Source organism: Sorghum bicolor, chromosome 5 (genome assembly GCF_000003195.3).
Source record: "Sorghum bicolor cultivar BTx623 chromosome 5, Sorghum_bicolor_NCBIv3, whole genome shotgun sequence".
In the NCBI taxonomy this organism is placed as follows: Eukaryota; Viridiplantae; Streptophyta; class Magnoliopsida; order Poales; family Poaceae; genus Sorghum; species Sorghum bicolor.
In genome coordinates, this window is record NC_012874.2 from 9,371,909 (window position 1) to 9,387,152 (window position 15,244).

General features: G+C 41.0%; 1 protein-coding gene across 2 annotated transcripts; it reads left to right on the forward strand.

Moving 5' to 3' along the window:
• LOC110435721 (putative disease resistance protein RGA3) lies at window positions 708–6,327 on the forward strand. Of its 2 annotated transcripts, XM_021461678.1 has the most exons (5): window positions 708–836; window positions 947–1,277; window positions 1,366–1,459; window positions 1,833–5,694; window positions 5,807–6,327. In XM_021461678.1, exon 4 carries the CDS (start codon window positions 1,859–1,861, stop codon window positions 5,642–5,644), a length of 3,786 nt encoding a protein of 1,261 aa, XP_021317353.1. In that variant the 5' UTR covers window positions 708–836; window positions 947–1,277; window positions 1,366–1,459; window positions 1,833–1,858; the 3' UTR covers window positions 5,645–5,694; window positions 5,807–6,327. The 2 variants fall into 2 exon arrangements, with proteins under 2 accessions (XP_021317353.1, XP_021317354.1); XM_021461679.1 differs by having other exon boundaries at window positions 708–1,277.

Sequence of the window (15,244 nt, forward strand, 5' to 3'; positions counted from 1 at the left end):
TAAACGGATGATTAAACGGAAATAGTGTACGACTGTGTTGCGTTTACATAGCGTTTAAATGGTCTAAACGGCCGTTTAGGTGAACAATGACTGCAAATGATGCTATGAACAGGGAGGCGAAGGAGCTCCGATGACTCGGTGGAAATGGATCAGGTTGTAGGGTCCTCTAATGATGTGGCTATATGATATCATAGAGAAATATGCTAGTTCCTCCTATTTAGATATAGTAGATAAATAAAATTTATAAAAATGAAAAATAAAAATTTGGTGCATTGATGGCTACCGTAGTACGTACTAAAATTATTAAGTTAATAAATAAGTTAGTTAACACATGATTTTGCATAAACAAAAAAAATGGTAGAACTATTAATATATGAATTTGTCGAGAATTAAATACAGTACCTCGATGATCAGTTGATCTCACCTAGGCCTTGTTTAATTCCCAAAATAATTTGTAAAATTTTTCAACCGTCAGATCGAATATTGCGGCACATGCATGAAACATTAAATATAGACAAAATAAATAACTAATTGCATAGTTACCTATAATTTGCGAGACAAATCTCTGAGTCTAATTAGTTCATGATTGAACAATAATATTTCGAATACAAACGAAAGTACTACAATGTCCATTTTATAAAAAATTTTAGAACTAAACAAGGCCCTAATGTAAGATAAAGAATAAGTAACTAAATATTAATGTATTTTTATTTATATGCTTTAAATAAGTCGGTTCACTGTCTCAAGAGTCCGGCGCGTCCGGTGGCTCGGTCTTCTCTATACAGGCAACGGCGGCCACCGGGCACCGGCGACGGCGAGTGCTCTCAACCAATGCGGTGAGGCGAAGCGTCCTGAATATCCTTTCTCACGGATATTATTCTCCTCGTTGTTTCCACCGTGTTCTTTGGCTCGGCTCATTCGTCCGATTCTCTCCGCACGCCACCAGGCAGCACACGCGCCCGTCGCCTGTTCGACGGAATGCCCAAGGACGGCAACGTCGAGGAAATGGATGCGGACCCCGTCGACGGAGTGCCCAAGGACGGAGGATCGTGTCAGAGCACAGGTTCTGGTGGATATAAGGCATGGGTACTTGCGCAGTTGCGTCCACGACCGCTGCTGGCCTGGATTTTGGAAGTTCACGCTTGCAGGGGCTACCATCCTGGCATTCTGCTAAGCTGCATCTACTGTCTGCAACTCTGCATCCTGAACGACCAAAGCCAGTGCCGTATCAGGGGAATGGAATAGGATCAGGCAGCTGATTCGAGCTTCTATTCTATGTACATGCTCTGATTCCTTCTGCAAATATGTCTTCCTGTTGTCTTCCCTGATTAAATTTCTCGCTAACAATGTTGAATTGTTTTTCAGGTTTCTCAGTGAGTGCCACAAACTAGAGTACCTACTCAAGGTACTTACATCATAAGTAACAAGTGGTCTTGCTCTGCTCTGACTATCAGCGGAGGTATTTAACTTTTATTTCTCTGTCGCTGCTTCAATGTGTATCCTCTCATATGCATGCTCTTTGTGGCTCATAAGCATGTGGCATGGAATTGCTTAATCTAGAGCATCTGTACAGAGAGCAAGGACCAACATCCATTCCAAACTATATCTTTTTTGTTTTCCCATGTAAGATAAAATGCCATAGGACCAATTTTTCCCAGTGAGTTTCAGTATACTATCCAGATAGCTTACCTTAGTTCGTAATTTTAGACCTTTTACATCCGTTTTATAATTCAAGAGCTGAAAAATAATATTTGCTTGTATTAGCACATCAACCATATTAGTTTGAGGTGGCAAAACTCATATAACCATTCGTTTTGCAACTTCACCCACAGGGGTTTGGCACGGGGGCCTTCCAAATATGGCTGGACTTGAGGGTGCTTTAGCATGTGGACTGTTGACAGTTGCAGGAAACAAGCTATGTTCACTGATATCCAGTGAGTTTGCTTCCATAACTGGTTTAAAAAAGGATCTCTCTGAGCTCCAGGATATACATACAAAGATTATGAGCTGGCTGTCTATGGTTCGTGGCAGAACAATAGACCATGAAGCATCTGGTCGAGGTGTGATGAAATTGAGAAGTCTTGCTAATGAGATTTATGATTTACTTGATGATGTCTACATTCAAGATGAGAAACACAAGGTAAATAGCGACCATGATAAGCCTGCTATAACTGACAACTTTTCTGCAAAACCGGAGTTGCTTCTGTTCCAACAGAAGGTAGCCCATAAGATCGATGAAATCAAGGTGACATTTGATACAATTGTGATGGAAAATACACTACACAATTTACAAGTGGATCAATCAGTTCAAAGCAGAAACAAGGAAACATCAGATCATTCTTTGCTGAGAAATGTTGAAGACTTAAAAATACCATCAAGGGATCATGTGAAGGGCAATATCATATCTAAGCTTGTACAATCTAATAAAGGAGAATGTAATCATATAGTTTCTATTGTTGGGCTTGGTGGTTCTGGCAAGACTACTTTAGCCCAACATATCTGCCATGATGACAAGATAAAGGAGCACTTCACAAATACAATATTCTGGGTCCATGTATCACAAGAATTTTGCAAGGATAAACTCATTGGGAAGTTATTTGAAGCTGTCGTTGAGCAAAACTCTGGTGTCCATGCCCAAGATCAAATGCTCCATGCAATTTCAAACAAATTGGGCGGAAAGAAGTTTCTTCTTGTCTTGGATGATGCTTGGCACGAGGATAGACAAGAATGGGAAAATTTCAAGGTTATCCTAAATAATGGTGCCTGTGGAAGCAAGATTCTTCTAACTACTCGTAACCAAAGTGTTGCGGAAGCTGTGGAATCAGAGGATGTATTCAAATTGCCGTTCTTCTTAGAGGATGAGAGCTGGAGCTTATTTCTAAACAGTTGTGGTTGGGTGGAACAAGATTTGGATTCTTCTTATATTCAAGTTGGAAAAGATATCGTGAAGAAATGTGGTGGGGTGCCGCTAGCAATAAAAACTCTTGGATCTGTTCTCCATGAAAAGAGAACAATAAATACTTGGAGAGCCATAAGAGAGAATAATCTATGGGAAGAAGAGAATATAGAAGGCAGAGTGTTTGCATCCTTGACACTGAGTTATATTTACTTGAAAGATCATCTGAAGGAGTGCTTCACATTTTGCTCCATATTCCCCAAAGGCTACAAAATCAATAAAGACTACTTGATTGAACAATGGATTGCCCATGGATTCATCAAGCTGAAGAATGAAGATCTAGCACATGATATTGGAAATGAATACTTTGATGCTCTTATGAAAGCTGGATTTCTTCAAAGCCCGGTTCAAACTTGGCCTGAAAAAAGTGTAGTATGCGAGATGCATGACCTGATTCATGATCTTACTCGTTATATTTTACAGTATGAAGTGATGACATCTCTACCAAAGAACATGACTACACATAACTGGTCACAAAAATGCAGATATTTGTCTTTGATGTCTTGCAGTGAGAAGGTTGAGGGGGACCTATTTGACAAAGTTCGTGCTGTATATGTCTCTGGAGGTAACCCATCACTTGATAACCATGAGATTTGCTATATCCGAAGTGTTGTTCTAGACTATGTAATTGATACTCTATTTCCACAATTCATACTGAAGTTGGAACATCTTGGATATCTTGAAATCCATCATCTTAGATGCACCGAACTTCCAGAGGCTATATCAGGCTGTTGGAATTTGCAGTCACTCCATTTTATTAGTTGCAAAGGTTTTGTGATGTTACCTATGTCTATTGGCAAGCTTAAGAAGTTAAGAACTCTAGAGCTGAATGATATTACTGATCTTGAGAGTTTACCTGAGTCCATTGGTGATTGTCAAGATCTTCAGTTCTTACAACTAAATTACTGTGGAAAGCTCAGAGACATACCAAGCTCCATGGGTAGACTGGGGAACCTAAGGGTGCTTCATATACTCAGATGTTCATCTTTGCAACTTCCTTCAGAATTCAATGGTGAGTTAAGAAACTTGCAGACACTCAACTTACATGCTTGTTTGGGTCTCCAAGACCTACCAAGCACATTTGCCTGCCCGATACTTCGTACTCTCCACCTTTCTGAAACCAAAGTTACTGTGCTTCCCCAATGGGTTACATCGATTGGTACTCTAGAGCATATAGACCTTCATAATTGCAAGGAGCTGGTGGAGTTGCCTAAAGGTATAGCTAACTTAAAAAATCTTGAGGTTTTGAATCTAGTGGGTTGCAGCAAACTACAATGCATGCCATCAGGATTTCGCCAGCTGACTCTTTTAAGACATCTGGCCCTGTTTGCTGTTGGGTGTGGTAGAGATGATGCAAGAATCTCAGAGCTTGAAAATCTTGATATGATAAGTGGAAATATGGAAATTACCAACCTTAAATACCTGAAGGATCCAAGTGAGGCAGAAAAGGCCATGTTGAAGCGGAAGAATATATGGAGATTGAAGTTGACCTGGTCTTCAAGTCAAACCGAAGAAGAGATAGTATCAGATATGGAACAAGATCAGGGTGTGCTTAATGCTCTTGAACCATCATCACAAATTAAGGACTTGAAAATCTGTGGTTACAGAGGCTCCATTTTGCCATGTTGGATGACAAAACTAAATGATTCTTCTTTCTGTGCTGGTATAGTGTTCAAACAGGCCAGTTTATGTCAATTCCTTTCTCTGACAGAAATGACACTAGAAGAATTTCCTCACTTGAAGTATATACGAGGACTTCAGGAATTTCCTTCACTAAAGTTCCTCTCTCTGGTCAAAATGCCAAACTTAGAGGAGCTGTGGACTACGACAACCAGTTTTGAAATTCAAGGGGAAGAATCAGAACCACAACACTGTTTTCCTGTCCTGTCTGAAGTTTGCATTACAGGCTGCCCAAAATTGATTGTGAAGCCCTACTTCCCACCATCGTTGGTGACATTGTCTTTTGAAGAAAGCAACGAGCAGCTGCTATCTCTAGGTAGCTTCTCCCATCCACTTCCTCCACCTGCCAATGAATCTTCGTCTTCCTTCAATGTACATTCAGCAGCGCCTTGCCTTAGGGAACTACGACTAAGAAAAATGATGGGATCATCATCTAACTGGGAACTCCTGCAGAGCCACACAGAACTGGAAACCTTGCACATTGAATGCTGCAATGATCTGAAACAATTACCTGATAACATTCGAAACCTCACCTCCCTGAGGGTGTTGTGCATACAAGGATGCCTGAACCTTACAATGCTTCCCGAGTGGCTAGGGGAACTGCGTTCTTTGCAATTCCTGTTTTTCTTCATGACACCAATGCTTCACAGCCTCCCAGAATCGACAAAGCACCTTACGTCCCTTACCTCATTGCAAATTTGTCGTTGGGACGAGATGAAGCAGCTGCCTGACGTGATTCAGCATCTCACCTCCCTTGAATTGCTCAACTTGGTGTTGTGTCATGCTCTGACTGAGCTGCCGGAGTGGATTGGACAGCTCTCAGCACTTCGTACTCTGAAGATCCAGCTTTGCCCTGGCCTTCAATGCCTGCCCCAGTCCTTACAGCGGCTTACTGCTCTCCGCGAATTGCACATCGGTGGCTGCCCTGGTTTGCTTAGTCGTTACAAGCAAGGAGTAGGCCCGGACTGGCAACTGATCTCTCACATTCCTAATATTCGCATGTATTAGGAGGCTGAAAGTCAGACACGCAAACGTTGCAGCATCCATTCCAACCATTGGTACACTCTACTCACTACTGATTCCAATTTGCAACTTTGTTGTTTTTGAGTTGTTTTTGTGTTTTGTGCTGATTGGTTTTGTGTCACTCATTGTTTCCTGTGCTATTTCCAGAGCGTGTTACTTCTCGGTCCTCCCTGATGGCTGGCAGTAGAGCAAAGTCGCATATGTCCTCTGTAATTACACATCTATGTTATTTATATAACAGTGATCTTCAGCCTGATGGAAAGCCATTAGTGTCTGCTGCAACCTGAGTATGTACCTGACTTCAGTTTCGAGGACTAAGAAGGATCCGGAGTCCAGTCAGCTGGACTATTCAGAAAATTATTGGTTTTGTTGTTTTGCAAGGATTGCTACATGTATCGGCAATCTTATATTCATTCCATTTGATAAATGGATATTAATTAAACTTGTGATAAGCTTACTCTGGTAAATAGACCTATGGTTAGAAAAGGACGTGTTTTTAAGTAATTGTTCTTGTTCAGCCTGTACACTTTGTGTGTGTGTGTGTGTGTATGTCCGCGCGCGCGCACAAATGATGAGCATACTCTTGTGCTTTATGTAAGTGGTGATGAAAATAGCATGGTTCTACAGTTTAGCCTTGAGGTCAGGGTTGGAAATTGGATGTCTAAAAATCTGAATTATCTGAATATGTATAGAAAAATGGATGTGTATCCATATGAAGATTATAGTATTAGATCAAATTATCTAGAAGTTAATCTTGTGGCCAATGGCTAACTGAATTTATTTTACGATATTACTAATAAGCATCAACTGAAATTATTTAAAGTAATGACTAATAATATTACTTTTAATATTAACAATGATGTATAAAGACAATTTTACTTATTTTTCATATACTAATAACATTAACTTAATATTGTTGATTATCTTAATTTTGATTAATATGAACAATGATATATAATATAGTTTTGTAGTAGTTGATGTTCGACATTTAAAAGTTGTGTGCAATTGTGTATCAGTAAAAATTAAGCCCGCGTTGATCTTAAATACCAATGATACACAATAGTTAATGTGATTAATGATTTATAAAATATAGTAATATGAATAATAATGTACTCTTATTATTGTTAAAATTAAAAATAGAATCACAAATAGTTTGAATAGTTGGGAGGTCCAACATTCCTAATCCTAGCTAGTTTTGGAGTTTTATACATGGAAAAGTCCGTTTTTGTTTGGTTGGATGTTTCTCTATGCTGTCATTATTTTCATCCTTTTTGTTTGCGAGCATTTTCATCTTTTTTTTAACTGGACGTTCTAGATGTTTCTCTTTGTCTGTATGAAATAGACGATGGCGACACAGAGACCAAACAAATAGAAGAGTTGATTGAAATGTGGAACTTTGACCTTATCAGTTCCTTGTGTGAATTAGGGGCGGAGCTTAGTTGAGGCCAAGATGAATATAGATTTTTACCTTTTGAAATTTTGATATAAATTGTTGATTAAATATTGTTATCCATCTGTTAAGTTGAACTCTAATACCTTTTTTTAACTATAATTTAAATGTATCCTTTGTTATATAAAAATTTGTAGAGTTTAGGTCCTAGATTAGTCTTAATTACTATAATAATATGTGACACAAAAACGTGTTACTATATTAACTATCATGTAATCTCGAATTGGTTAGGGGTTACATTATATATTTTTTATATAATAGAAAACATAAGTATTTTTTATAAAATAGAATATATTCAGTTATTGTCAATGATAATGATTAGAATCTATTAAATTAAAGGCCATATACTTCTGATTATCATGAAAACTTTTAGAATTTAGTTTTTCAACTATGTATGGTGAGAATTAATGTAGGATTTGTATTGGAGCCTCTAATATTTATAGGAAGAAGTCCAGATTACTGCCTCAAATGTCCAGACTAATTAATATTTGGCTCGATTTACTCCTCTCAAAAGTGGGAGGCCCTGATTTGGACGTTCCTATTGGAGTTGCTCTGAGAAGCATAGATGTCAGATAAAAGAGCCAATCAATTTATGCATCTTATTTTACTATTACTGATTAGACATTCCAAACAAATTATCACATTAATGCTACCTACACATACTAACAGAAAAGAAAATCCTAGAAATCCTAGAAGTTCTTATAATGATTAGAAATATCTAGCCGTTATTACTCTAGAATACTCTAAACATCACCAATAATAGTTACTGGATCATTTTTTTTTATTTTACGAATATTACCCACTAATGCCACTACGAATACATAAAGTAACCCCATAAATTTGCATTTAGAATAACTACCTATGCCACCATGTCACTATAAAAGATAAAATAAAGTAACATTTTATTTATATCTAAACTATCCACTTACGTTGCCAGTTGCCATAAAAATAAACTAAAATATCCTTCAAACTGATATACATATCATAAAAATGATTCACGGTATAAATATTTCTAAGTTACACATTTATGCTAAAATTAAATTAAAGTAAACATAATACCAAGTACACATACATTGTGGTAAATATTTAATTTAATAGGTTACGAAACTCGGAAAATGTTCCCTCAACACACTATAGATAATGATATTGACAATTCACTTCAAGCTATATTAGTACTTCATGAAAATAAAAAAATATTATTTTAAATAAGTTTATAAGTTTGGACTAACCTATTATATCATATCAGTAATGGTAATTTAATTTCAAGCATTCTGGGATTTTATAAAATGGTACTACCACAAATGCATGATTTGAATTCCCATCATGCAAGTACACATGCATACATTATCAATAATCAATAACTATATAAGTAATCATGAAAATATTTTCTTAATGACTCGTATATACGCTGGTACTAACAAATGATTTAAAGTTGTATTCATATTCATGGACTATAAATTATTATTTAGATAATTTATATATTCTTAGTTGAAATGGTTGCCATATCATATTTTGATATTATAAGTGCAAGAGTTCTATTTTAACAAGTGGGAGAGGTTAGTGGAGGCCAAAGATGGCTATGCCTTCAACGTGTATGAGATTTCTTTAGAGTAAGCGGTGATTATAAGGCTTAAATATCAACACTCCTTTATGGTTAATACACTAATCTGTTCTAATCTCATTCCATGCTCTACTAGCGATCTTGAGTGACGTGGTATAGATTTAAATGACCATTTATATGTTATTGTAGTACTTTAAGTACAGTCTACATCCTTGTTTTTTAAAAAATATGAAAGGATAGTTAATAAATTAAGACAAAGTAAGCACAAGAGTTTCATTAACTTGAATAGAAAAATCTGAAGCAAAATTAAGCACAAGAGTTTTATTAACTTATGATAGAAAATTCTGAAGCAAGAGATAAGATCAAACCTTAATTTGAAAATCAAAATCAAAATGTATGTTGTTATAAGATCATGTCTCCTAAGATTTTAGCTCGTGCAAGGCACGCAATACAAGACTTTTTCCATCTTCGAGCGTCTTTCCTGACATCAACATGGGGGGCCAGTGCAACTAACTAATTCGCAATTTGTTTGTTTACTTCCTTCTCACAAGAGATTTTGACTTGGCAGGAAGTTTCTATGAATATGCCCTTGCCATTCAATCACTTGAATAGATCTAGATTGGCTGCCCCTTTCTATTCTATATATCATATATACTATGTGCCAATACTAGCTGTCATTTCATTTGGTGCTAAACAAGTGTGGATGACAGTGAAGCGCTACACTGCCATCCTGAAAGCGCCAAGCAAGGGTTTGTACACCATGCATATAACTTACCTGGGAGCACATACATTTTAAAGTTCCGCGTCCTTATAGCTCCAAAAGGAAAAAGTTCTCCTTTAGTTGCATCGGGATGGAATACGCAGAATTTGCTGATCCGAGTCGGTATTCCAGGTACTTCCTCAGAATTACGATTCAGGTTCTAATAACGCCTTTATGGCTTATGTTGCCCTGTGCCATGCTCGCGGATTCCTTCTTCTCTTGCTTTTTCCCCTGATTTCTTCTGGTAATCTATGTTGTATTATGTTCTCAGTGAGTGCATGCTGTAAATACTCAAAAGTCCTACTACCGGCATAAGTTCCATACTACCACCATTGGGGTTGCTTGGCCGCGACTTGAGGATTTGTTGGTACGCTCATATTTTACTCTCTTTTGCCTGTGGCTCATTGTGGTTCTAATACTTTTCTTGTGGAGTTGGCTTACAAAAAAGCTACACTTCAAATTGAGATCCAACATCATTTAATTAATTAAATCAGTAGTCAGTGTTATTGGGTAGTAGCACGGCTGCTTAACTATCCAGATCTAAGAAGAAGATTTTCTTTCTCTGATTTTTTTGTGCCACTAAACTAGCAAATAGAAGAGACGACAGCGGCTTTTATCACTAGGATGTTGCGTATGCTGAATTCCTGATAGACAACAGTTGACCACAACATCACCTATCTACCAGGTCGTCAAACCTGGATGCAAACAGTTTCTTCACATCAAATTTTCTTAGCAAATGGAACTACAATTCCTAGCCACTGCACACAATACAAGATATCTAGGATACGATGATCACCAATCTGTCATGCTGGTATCACATAAGAAGACTGAGACAAAAATCAGCAGCCTTAGGACCGTAGTTAAACCAATCAGTATTTCAGCTCCGAACCACCAAGCAATCCATGGCATATAAGCACTTTCTTCCACTCTTGTCTATTTGTGTCTTCCCTTTCAGACCTATCCAATCCTGTGGAATTCCCAAAATTCCTATATCCATACGCATTATTGGCTGGGGAAGATGAACAGAGGCATATGTTGATGAAAACAATGTTGAAGATGGCAATAACGACCTCTATGCTAGCTGACAAAGGTAAAATCAAATTACAGAACTAAGGTTTCACCGTCAAGATTCTTCCTAGCTTTAAGGCACCTCACTAGAGTCCAAAGCTTAAATTCACCTAGAACCACCGCAACAACAAAAAGGTTGAGATTTGTGAGTCCATAACAATGCATCCAAGAAAGTCATGATGTTAGACATGATATTGTTACCTAATCCAATTTAAAGCAGAACAAGGTTTTCACCATAGATACACTACATGATAGAAAGTATATGATACAGCACCACAAGGTGACGTCTCCAAGGAGAGGCATGGCATTGTCATAGTATCCGAAGAATCTTGCTATAGATTTTCAATGGAGTATGGTGCCGCACACAACAAAAGACGCCAATGAGAACCAGTGAACAAACCAAGCATCAAGGGATCAATAGCACCAATCGGTTTATGGTGGCTCCCTCCTCCATTATTGTTGCCCGTGATGGACAAACTAAGAGAACACACCTTTCATAGCCACACAACAACTAGGACCACAACTCAGCTGTCCAGCCTCTGTAGCGACAAAATTGATCACCCACACACACCCGGCTTCGACAAGCATCATGAAATAACCATAGTATGTGAGAAAGAAAGAAAGAGGGAAACTAAACAAGGGAATAGTGAATGGAAGAGGGAAGGTTAACTTGCTACCCTCTTTTTGATTGTCGTTGTGAGAATATGAAGATTGTGAGTATTGGGTGATCTGAGCCTTGTGGGATGTTATATGATATATGGTGGCTTTTATCATAAACAACCCAACATAAAGAGATGGAAACTAATCCTATGCTACCGTAATTATAAAGGCCCTTTCCATATACTCCAACAACCCCTTGTAGTTGTGGCGTATGTCAAAGTGGCGACGCAAAATCAAAATGTCACCAGCCTCATCGTTGCCTTCAGGCGATGCAAGCTTGGTGACCTCTGCCTCTCCCTTTTCTTGGACCACAGCTTGGGCGCTACCTGTCTCACCATCGATGAGGTTTTGGAGACAGACATGAGCCGCGTGTCAACTCAAACACCGGTATTGAGTTTTGGCGGGATGGGCCTAGGGTACCCTCCAATCGCTCCCTAGAACAGCCCATGACCGAGGCCTATGCCAACCTAACAAGCCACTACCGACTGTGTATTTCCTCCTAGGCCCACCCTAGGCTTGGGAGCCTCAACCCCGATGCCCACCCCTGACTTGACCTGGTCAGTGTCAACTCCACGTACCCGATTAATGGCTAGTCACTGCTCGCAGCCACTATTGCCATGCCGCACGGCACCCTACCCCTCGCTAACCATTACTGTCTCCAATCTCTTTCCCCTACCATCGTTAGACACTATGCTTGATCCCTCCATCCTCTGTGACACCCAGAAGTGTGGCACTCACCCAACAACCCTCAGGAATGTTGTGCTCATCACTACAGCTGCATTGCCTGGAGATCACGCCTAGTCTCTCAGATCTCCATTTCTTTAAGGTGATGGCACCTTTTATATTTTGCCGAATCCTTGCTCTAACATTAATCTACCACCTTCCACTAGTGCCACTCCACCACGCCATGTCAAGGGTGTCCCTTGCCCGCTCATACCTAGAGGTTCTGGTTCCCCTTCCTATTGGACTATTTATACCCAAGTCGACCATCATCGATGTCACAACCATTCGCTCCCCCTTAGCAACCAGTGCTTCCCCTGCCTCAATCTCCATTGATCAGGTGTTGCCGACTGTCGCGACCCAGTTAAGTGTCATGTCCGCCTTTGCACTAGCCACTGTAGCTTCAAGTGTGCTATGACTGCCTTGCCTCATCTACTCTATGAGCACCTGTCTGGGCATTCCTCCCTACTATGCCGCTCCTCGTTCCTAGCTCTCTCACCACAACTAGCAATAATCCCCATGGTGAACCACCACTCCTAGGATCATGCCCCATCCTCTCCGCCTAGCAAGGGTCCTGCTCTCTCTCTAATTCCCTCCTATAGATCAGAATGGTGCAGCCGCTCCATGGTGGTTTGCTTCTTCGATGGTGTCTGCTCGAGGCCAAGCTCCCCCACACTATCGTGCATCATGAGCCAACCCCATTCCACACATGGCGGTGGTGGGTCTCTCCTCCTCATCCATCAACTACTATGCTGAGGTCCACATGCCTTTTGTGGACCTAGAGCCTAGCCGTTGCTATGCCTTAACGTACATTGAGCCAGCCAGGTCGGAGGCCTCTTCATCCATCTAGCCCTAGAGCGCTAAGTGGGCGACCTTGCATTTACCTTGGTAGCCTCTTCATGAGGCAACATGATTGTCACCTTCCACCACCCCTACTACATGGAGGCCACCATCCGTCACTCATCCATCCAGATGGTGCTAGAGCATCATGAAGATGCAAACTTTATCTACATATGCCACTACCATCTGCTCATTGAGGGCTATGTCTGACTTCCCTTTGGAGCAATAGACCCTAGAACACATCATGCTCGTGTCCTTACCAATGGGAACATCTGCTAGGTCGACCCAGACTGCTTCCTCAACATTGACTACTCCATGATCCACGTCCGTCTTTTGGTGGATGACCTTGATGATGTCATGGAGTGTCTCCTCTGCAAATTTGGCACTAACTTATCTATTGTGGTCCACCTCTAGGTGGTTGACTTCTAGGTTCACCCAAAGAGCACCCCACCTCCCATAGCCCATGTTTTCTATGGCACCAAGGATGATAACAGCTCGAGTGGTGCTTGTGACACTCCACCCATGGCACCAGTGGTTCTACCAGCTCATTCAGTGTCCCCACTTCAGTAGTGGTATGTCTTCGGTCAAAGCTCGTCGCCTCTTTCGACACCTCTAGTGGTTTTTAGCACTTGGACAACTGCCTTGGTCATCTGTGTATATCCCTTTGTCCCCCTCTAGGTTGCTTTTGCCTCTTCTTTGAAGATCATCACTTACAGGGCCCCTCTACTATCTGCATCTTCACCGTCTAGGATCACTCTGTTGGACGTTCCTACTCTAACGTGCCTACCAACTCCCCCTCTGCCATTGATGCCTACTCTAGTGTTGGAGATTGAAGAGGTGGCTCTAATTAGGGGTGCTCACTCTTGCCTTCCCTCCCTAGCAGACCCCATTGTTGAATAGGAGCACGAGGTAAACATCAGGTGTCGCCGCACCTAGTGCAAGCACGTGGCGGACAGTGCCTCCAAGATTTCTTAGATCCATCATCTGGCCACAAAGGAGAACCCCTTCTACAAGGACACCATCACCAAGGCTTCTTGCATCTAGGATGCTAAGCTTGACCTCTCCAAGGCCTCCTCCGACATGGTGGCCGCTACGGAGGCTTTCGATATCCTAGAGCGCCCCCTTGCAAGCATCCCTTCCTCATGCCTCCATTGGCTGGCTCATGTCTACGACATCGAACTCTTAGCTAAAGAGGTTGCAGGTGCGCCCCATCATGTGATGTGACCTCTAGGTCACTTGTAGCTACCTCCTGCGCCTAATCATTGTGCCTATAATTGCCTTTCGCCATGAGGGCTTGTTCTGCACCTACGGTGATCCCATCTTGGTATGGAAGTAGTTATGTCCCTCACTAGGGGTCTCATACAGCTCAGACTCCCTGGCCTAGTCATTGCCCAAGAGTGTAGTGCAGTACGTGTGCTACTAGGGGCATGGCCACTGTTGGGGCAAGGGTAGGGCCATCACAGAGGCTAGGGCAAGGCTATCATTAGGGTAGGGGCCGCAAGAGTCAAGGAAGAAGGTGGCCATGTGGATCAGTGAAGAATGTAGGGGTGCCCACCGGAGTCGTGATGTCGAGGTTGTCGTGGCAAAGAAGGTAGGTGCAGTTGTGGGATCTTTGAGAGGGCCGACAGAAGCACTACTGTCGGCTAGAGACCTTGTTGTGTGCATATGAGTGAAGGTTTCACATGGATGGGGAAAAATAATCGAGGAAGAATGAACCATTATGTACATAACCAATGGTAGGTCAGTAATTTTCACAAAAACTTAGAAGCCATGGTAGTGAAAGCAGGAGGCAAGGGTGCTCTAGAAATTGTACTAGCGAAAAGCTGCTTTTGTTGAAGGGTTTGGCTGGATGCTATGCCCTTTGGTTGTATTTTTGATATTTTGAAGCCAAAGTAGGTTGAAAAGCCCAACAAAAAAAGGATTAGTAAGCCACCATCAATCCACATCTTGGTGGCCAAGACACATGTGGCCAATCAACTTGTGATTAACTCCTATGTGATATTGTGATTATTACCACTGCCATGTTAGTCACAACACTTGTGTTTATCAATCACCAAAACACTTGTAGTTATCATGCAGAGTAGTAGGATTTTGCACATGTACCGCAAGGTAACCTGGCCACGCTCCGAGGGCTCTGCAGGGGAGCTGGAGCCCTTTTGGAAAAGTGCTTCCACTTTCTAGTTTGGGTGCAAAAGCATTCTGGCCATTTTGGAGTGTTTGGTACGGCTTAGCAGCTCCGCCACTGGACCCTAAGCCCTTGCAAGTGCATCAACACAACTTTGAAACATATGTATATTTTGTATTTATGGAAGACTATTCAGGACCGATTGGGAGAGCTCTAGCTTTGGCTTCTTTGAAGAGAATCACTCACAAACTAATTAAGTGCTTAAAATAGTAACTGTCAGGGTCCAGTGCAAAACCATTTGGGTGGCCTAGCTAGCCAAAGCCTAGCAAGTATAGCCCAGTTAAGCCACATAGGCCCTAGGCCAAATAGCAACACGTGTGATCCACCGCAACCACTTCCTT

Excerpts from the sequence above, each read along its gene's own strand:
- LOC110435721 (XM_021461679.1), top strand. The coding sequence starts at position 1,859 with ATGGCTGGACTTGAGGGTGCTTTAGCATGTGGACTGTTGACAGTTGCA.